Consider the following 8,037-nt stretch of genomic DNA (forward strand, 5'->3'; position numbering starts at 1 on the left):
GAATCATTAAATATCTTTCAGTACTTTGTTTAATGTCCAGTCTATAGTACTTGCATTTGAGATGACCAGTTTGCTAGATAAAAATAAATTATAGAATAGAGACAAATAGAGAAATAGAAATATAGTGTAGAAATGAATTTATAGTGTCAATAGTAATAAAAAATAGAACAGTTGCATCTACAAGTCAGCAAATAATATCTGACTAAATTTGTGCAAAGAATGTGATGTCTGGATAAATATGAGTTGCAGTATGGCTTATTAAATGAGATGATAATAAGATAAAGATAAATTATACACCACCTAAATACACACAAAATTGTCATCTCAATGTCAGACCAAGAAAAACTGTGATTGAGAATAAATAAGTGCCAGTACGTTAGAAAGAAATAATGAGACAAACCAACAACACCTTGAGACATCATTAATCAAATGAGCTTCATATAAGTAATTGCCACCAGAAACAGAGCGATGAACCCAAAAAAATAAATTACCTTCTTCATGAATGTTTACACATTTAGGGTAAAGTGGAGCACAAGCTAATGGGAATTTAATAATCCCACTAAAATGAAATACTTTTAATCCCAGCAGGGTGCAATTATATTACATGACAAGATGAGGAAGAAGCATAGTCTTGATAAGGTAAGATTACGTAAGAAAGAAAAACAAAGGAAGAAAACACAATCATATCCAGTATAATTTTATGAACGTGCCAGGTTATCATCATCATCGATCCCCCATCAGTCAAAGTTGACACAGATAAGCAGCAACTTAACCTTTTACGTGTGTGGAGAGAGGGTGCCAAACAAACTAGGGGGCAGTAGGCGATAAATGCTCAAATAATTATGTTGTTTGATGAATTATTTCTTCTCTGTTGATTTGTTTCAGGAAGATAAATGATTTGTCTCGAACAGGCCTTCGTTTATCACTTTGAAAATTTGGCGCTCAAAAGTTACAGTCATTCATTCTTATTTAGAACCTGGGCAGGGCAGAAGATTTTCTTTTTTTACCAGACAATAGTAATATAAGACTTTTTTATCTGACTGTAATTGATCTTTCTTTCATCAAAGATGATCAAATGTATGGCTAGCATTTGAACAGCTACAGGAAATAATTATAGACAAGGATGTGTGTCTGTGTGTGTGTGTGTGTGTGTGTGTGTGTGTTCAGCCTGGTTAGCATTACATCTCTCTGTTTAATATTAACCTTTAAATAACAGAGATTGTGCAATAAATATTTTTCTCCATGGAGAGGGAAGGGAAAACATTCACCAATATGGAAAACAGCAATGTTTTCATCCTCCCTGGCGCTGTACAGTCTTTAATCCCGTGATTAATTTTATAATCTAAAACTAATTCTCCCTGGGCTCCAGTGTTTAAAGTGACGCCCTGGTAGCAAAACCGCATTGGGAATTACACTGAAATTACAATTTGCTGTCCTCAGAAGTAGGACTGAAACCAGCTGACATCATTTGAAACTGATTTGTCATTTTCCTCTCAGTTTTCCTTCAGTTTCATATGATGACTGAGCTTCCTTCTTTTGGAAGAATGCATTCTTATGCTAATTGTTTCATTTTAGCTATTTTATCTTTTACATGTGAACTATTTTACTTACGTCATGTTATTGTTGGCAAATATTCGCTTTGCATGTGTGCGTCTTCAGTGCCTTGCTCCTCAAATCTACTGTGTTGTTTGCAGTTTGTCTAATATTTCACAGTCTTGTCTATCAGCACTACAGGATTTGTGTTAAATCCAAAAGGCAAGGTGTCCTCTGTGTCCCTGAAATCATTCAGTACTGATCTTCCTTTTTCTTTCTTTGTACTTTAGGGAGCGTTGGTCACAGCCTGTGCAGATGACACGCTACACTTGTGGAACCTGCGTCAGAGGCGGCCGGCTGTCCTCCATTCACTCAAATTCAACAGAGAGAGGTAAGCATCGATTCCACTAGATAAAATATGCAAACATTTGTGTAGACAGGATGTAGCACACATGCTCATACAGTATATGAAGACACACCACAAACCTTCCAGTGAAAAATGGATGTGACTACCCTAGACCAGAATATTCAATAGCTGGTACAGGAGTCTATAGCCTTAAACACCCATCTTACTGATATCACGCATTAAAATTTCTATATACAGAGTCAGGCTGTGAGAGATGAACTAAACATGACACTGCATTCTGCATCCTCTCATCTTCAGCATCCTGACTAGAGCTTGACCGGCTGGCAATTGGAATCAGCCAGTTTTCAGTTTGATTGGCCATGACCGGTGACTGGCTGACCAGTCTCACATATATCCGATTCTGTGGTGATCAAATATACACTTAATCAGACACTGACAACAACATCACACCACTGAACATACCCAATTTCGAGAAGCTAGCAAAGGCAAAGTGGCTAAAACTAGCGCCACACCACTTCACACCACCTCACCTGTGCATGACGGATACCTCACTGAGCTGCTACTGCAGTTTGCGCGCATGTGTGTCCACACCTCCAGTGTTGATGCTGTGCCTTGGATAATGGCCATCAATATAATAATCATCCATCATTGATGAGCAGTCTGAAAAGTGGGGAGTTTTACAGCTTTTCACCAGGAACCCTTAACCCTTGTTCACAGAGAGGGAGAGAGCCCTTCACCTAGTTATTTGATTATTAATAGTCAATGTTTTTATGATGAATTCTCCATTGTAGAAAGTTAAAAAATGTTTGGGTAGTTTTCAGTTATAACTCTTAGTGATAAAATCACCATCCGCCAAGAAAATTGAAATCCCTTATTTAACAAATTTATTCTTCAGAGAGCTCTTTCAGAAATCACTGATGCCACTGGGCAGTGCCCTCTGTGCTCCAGAAAGACCCCCACTCACACCACCCAGCAGATATTGGCTGCTGGACCAACCTCAGCTAGAGCATCGGCAGTGGTCAGAGCTCCTCCACCAGGAGGACAGATTTAATCAACTCAGTTTGGAAGACAGCAGACAGAGTTGATGAGCAGTGTTGAGCGGATGAGGCCAACTCCTCTGTCCTGCCTCTGACTCTGCTCCTTTTTCACCATGTCTGATAAACCATAGAAAGAACATCCACTGGCTGGAAACTCACACTTCCATCTCAGCTGGTAACTCCATCTGACTCCATCTGTGAGACAGCCCCACTACCACCCCCACAGGCCTCTGAGAGATGATTGCCGAGTGGTTCTCAGGCAGCTGAATCCATCTCCTTTGACATGTTACATGTTACCACCTAAACCACTGAGCTACATGAGCTAGCTTTCAGATGTTCACTACGAACTTCCACCAGCAGAGAGAGCTAGTGGAATATTTCTACAGGATGTTGGTTAATTAACGAAGTCGGCCTGGACGTGATGGTTGATGGATTGAATCTAATCATTATTATGGGTCAATTGAACAACTTCTGCAAAGGTGTTTGAAATGTCAAGAGCATTAATTTTATTGTTGGGCTTTGGCAGATGTAGCTGAGTATGATGCTCCACCAGCAATGACACAGACAACTCCTCCTGTTTTGGAGCTCTCCACTCTATATCTCTTCTTTTTTTCTTTTTTTGGACACCACTTGAGGGTCCTGGAGGTCAGAGGACAGGTTGTTACTGCTGCTTTACTTTTCCCCCGACAGCTAAGATGCAATGGGACAGAAGTGCTCAATGAGCTGGGAAAAACATGACCACTGCAGGAATCCTGGCTGGCTAGCTGTGGGAGGGCCAGATCCAGTGTGAGTGACTGAAGCTGAGAAGACCCTGAGTGTGTTTGGTAATTTGGCATGTCCACTCTCTCCTAAGGATGGGCATTTTCAGTAATTTCTATATTCCAGTACTCTCATTACCTTATGAACATTTACTCGATTAATCGCAAATTATATATAAATATATTTTCACCGTTAAAAAAAAGGAATATGGAAGGTCCATGTCCGACTGGAAACACAAGCTGAATTTATGTTAAGCTTGTGTTTCCAGTCGGACACAGACCTTCCCGACCAAGCCTCCTGTTTGGCTGTCGGAGAACATGATATGCAAGTTTAACACCATATATCTTGCGCTGCACGTTATTGTCGTCTTTTACATCAAAGTATTTCCAGATCTCACTTTTCCTGGTCACGGCTGCCATGGTGCACGTAACACCAACTGAGTTGAACTATTGTAGCCAAAAACAACACGTGCGCAGTTGCGCGAGTAGTGAAAAACTACTCGAATAATTACATCAACAACGAGTACTCGAGTACTCATACCCATCCCTGCTCTCTCCCTCTCTGTTGGTAATTTTGTGTCGAAATTGTAATAATCGTTCCATTTTCTCCAACTGAGCAAATGTTCATCCACTCCCAGAACCCTCTACATTCCTCTTCCTTAAAGCAGGTGTGATGTCCTTGATGTATCTCTCTTTCTTTGTCTCTGTGTCATACCTCCTCACCCTCTGGAAGAAGAAGAAGACATGCCACACCTCCAGCCATCTGCTTCTTTCAGTCAATCAGCTGTCTCACTCCCTGCTCAAGGCCATCACCTCTTCTGTAGAATAGCAGTCTGTGTGATGTGGTTGTTAGTGCGTCCTTGGCTCTTTGCTTTTTCCCAGCAGCGACAGCTCAGTCTCTGCTCTCCACCATTAAACTTTAATGGCAAACAATGGCCTCTAGATGCTGATGCTTGGTTTTTGGAAAGCTTTTCCCCTCTATCTGCCTGTGGAAACGTACGCAACATACATGTGTCTGGCCACACACAGAAGTTACTCAGTTGGCAAAAACTGTACCTGTGATTTTCCCAAATGGGCACAATATACTCAGTGACCTGCAAGAGTTGTTTCAAAAACAGGTTGTTCAATGTGGGGCTGTTCACTGCAGTTGTTAAACTATCCAGAGCACACATTCACAGGCCACCATTTTTGTCTACATGGCAAATGAGCTAGTTAGGGGTATGCGGTGAAAGGAGCAAGGATCCATTTGAGTCTGGTCAGCATTAATTGAGCTCTTGGTATTGAAAGTGTTCGGGTTTGCTGCGTCTGTAAAATAGAATAAACATTTTGCATCGTACCTGCTCTAGTCCTGAGTAGAGCTCTTTTCTTTGCAATAACCACTACATGCTCAACGTGAGTACATCCAGTATACAATGAGTACAGTTAGATGAGTGTTTGGCGAATTAATCCTTGTTTGATTCAGGCAAGTGTCATTGCACATTAGTACAATGAAGGAAGGCTTTAATAAAAATGGGACTGGGACTTTCACATTGAGACCATGTCACACTTTACAAGAATCGTTCAGTAAACAGTGGTTTAATTAACTATGATGATTTGTAGAACAATGCCTGCACATGAATTATATTTAGACAAGTTTGTAATGTTATTCTGTAATTGTTATCTGCACAATTCAATTCAATTAGATTTTATTATTGTAGTTTGTGAAAAAAAACTGTATGAGAAACACCTTTTGGCATTACAGTCCACAACTACAACAACTAAATGACCATATATCTCTATAACTACAGGTAACTATAGAGAGAGATTAGAATTCAGACTGGACCCTAGCAGGAAATATAGCACTATTTGAATTTTAGTGGCTTTTTCTTCCTTTTGTAGATCTGAGCTCATCACATAGACTTTGGGTACTTAATGAGCTTATTCAAATTTCTCATGAAACCAGAGGAGAAAACCAGAAAACAAAACTATACAACAAGACAAGCCTATAGTAGTTCCTATAGTTAACTAGAGAGGGAGACAGACGTGATGGAGATGACGGCCACATAGAAACAGAGTGAGCCACGCAGCCTGCTCCACTGGGCCAATCACCACCCAAAGCCACATCTATGTCTTTCCCTCTTTCTCTGTCTCTCTCTGATATTTCTATTTCTTTCACATTGAGCTACCGCCCTAATTTGTGTAGCAGCCCATAGAGAAAAGTCTCAGTTCTCCCAATGGCCACTCTGGCATTGCTCTGTCTGCATGCAAGGAACAAGGCTTATAATACATAACCTTAATTTGACTGCCTTATTATTTCTCAAAGTTCACCTGTGAGATAATGGGACATTGCTCACCTCCGTACTTTTGAATGTTTTGCACCAAAATGTTGCCCCTTTCTATACATTTCATAACAGCAGCCAAAAGCTGTAACTCTATTGGTGATAAGTAATAACCATAACTAATGACAAAGAAAAATTCTGTGGACTTAGAATCACAGCTAGTTTCTTTTTCAAAGAAAAGCAGACACTCTCTTCCCTGTTGAGGCATAGAAAGTTCAGACATGCTGACAGAAATCAGGTGAAGCAGCCTTTATACATAATGGAAGTATATTTAAAAAGATGTATTCACAGCAAAACACAAAAGACAGTACAATACGAAATTTAATGATTCCATTAAATTATAAAGCCCACACTGTATCATATTTAAGCTGAACTTACATAATGGATACGATTGACGCAGTTTGAGATCTTTGTTTTCTTTTTCTTTTTCTATTCATATTTTCTGTCTTTCTGCAGGAAAAAGAGTCTTTTCATTTCAACTAAAAGTTCATTTCCACTTTAGGCTCCTGTGTCATGTGCAAGGACATTTAATGAAAATGTCTGCATTCCAACTGAATGTGATGGAATATATCGCTTTTTAAAAGCTCATAAAGTGCAGTTCTTTATTTTTCCTACAAAGTTTTCTTTGTCAATACAAGTCTTACTTTTGATTAGTACAAGTCATTTGAAACTCACCCGGTTTGCTATTATAATTCAAGGACCTTATCTGAGTCAGAGAGCATGTTTTCTCTATACTGAAACTTTTTTACCATTAGAGAGAAATTCGTTTTTTCCACATGACAGAATCTCAATTCTTCTAGAAAACAAAACATCATAAAACTCCACGAGGATGAAGGATAATAAAGGATAAAGGATAATGGACTGTAAGAGTTATTGAAAGAATGTACAGTCTGCACTTTGTTAAGGATAGAACTTGGTGTCTCTGTAATGCAGTGACAGGATTGAAGACATTAGCAGTATGTGTGAGAACCTATCATAGTAATTAAATTTTTTTGGGGGGGGGTTATGCACAGGTGATAATAATGATAATAATAACATTGTTGGTACAGTACTTCTTTTTTTTAAAGCTCTTTTAGGGCATTTTTGCCCTTTATTGTTATAATACAGTGAGAAAGAGACAGGAAAGTCGGGGGGGGTGACATGCAGCAAAGGGCCGTGGCACTCTACTAGGTGAGCCACTGAGGCGCCCCGGTACAGTACTTTTTAAAGCAAAGTAGCAAAATAACAAAAATAAAAATAATTGGTACAATACTTTGTATTTTTCTAATCTTTTTCTAGAACTTAAAGTAACAGGGGACAGAAAGACGATTTAATGGTGCAGGAATGCACATTTACAAAAATTTAAAAGTAGATTTTAAACAAGTCACTGAGGTAGCAAAATGGATTTCAGTAGGAATGCTTTTCAAAAGTTTTGGAATCACCGGCAAGATATGCACAGTTTTAAGTCCATATTGGGGGATTAGCTAGCAGAGTTTTGTGGATGTTTTCTGGATTGATCCTATTACGTTCGCTGCTGCAACAGCCTCACTACATTACTGTTTTGTGGAATCATTGCATACTGGTCACTGTAAACCTGTCCTTTCGAGATTTTATACTTAAGCTTCATATCCTGGTACCTGTGGCCATCACTGTGTGATGCACATAGCATGCCCACACAAACACAGAGGTCAAAGAGGTTAGGAAAAATGTTTTGCTTCAATAGTGTTAAAATAAACTTCCTGCAGTAGCTTTCTACCTGTCTTGTGGTGTGATGAGGTAGGAGTCAGAACCACTCACTCCCAGTTGCAGAGCAGTGAATCATGCTTGAAGATAAATGAAGAAAAAGGGCATCATGAGTCATCTGTCACAGGCTGGGCAGTGACTTTCTATTTAGCTCTATGTCTCTAGGCTGAACCTCTGACAATTAGCACCCTAACACCTCCTCAGAAACCCTTAACAATAACATATGAATTACTGGAAATGGTGGAGAGAATTGTTTTGTGATAACTGTCAATCAGCATCCCCCCACCCCCCCCCACCCCCCT

The 8,037-nt window shown here is 39.6% G+C and overlaps 1 protein-coding gene across 2 annotated transcripts in view; it reads left to right on the plus strand.

Moving 5' to 3' along the window:
* The window catches only part of stxbp5l (syntaxin binding protein 5L), a 135,705-nt gene that overhangs the window by 62,240 nt on the left and 65,428 nt on the right, over nt 1–8,037 (plus strand). For both annotated transcript variants that reach the window (XM_087178941.1, XM_023424892.2), the window contains exon 4: nt 1,824–1,924. In XM_087178941.1, coding sequence (XP_087035067.1) covers nt 1,824–1,924 — 101 coding nt within the window. The remainder of the gene's footprint in view (nt 1–1,823; nt 1,925–8,037) is intronic.

Source organism: Seriola lalandi, unplaced genomic scaffold, assembly GCF_002814215.2.
Source record: "Seriola lalandi dorsalis isolate HSWRI2012SDOR001 ecotype SW California unplaced genomic scaffold, Sedor1 jcf7180002054758, whole genome shotgun sequence".
NCBI classification, from domain to species: Eukaryota; Metazoa; Chordata; class Actinopteri; order Carangiformes; family Carangidae; genus Seriola; species Seriola lalandi.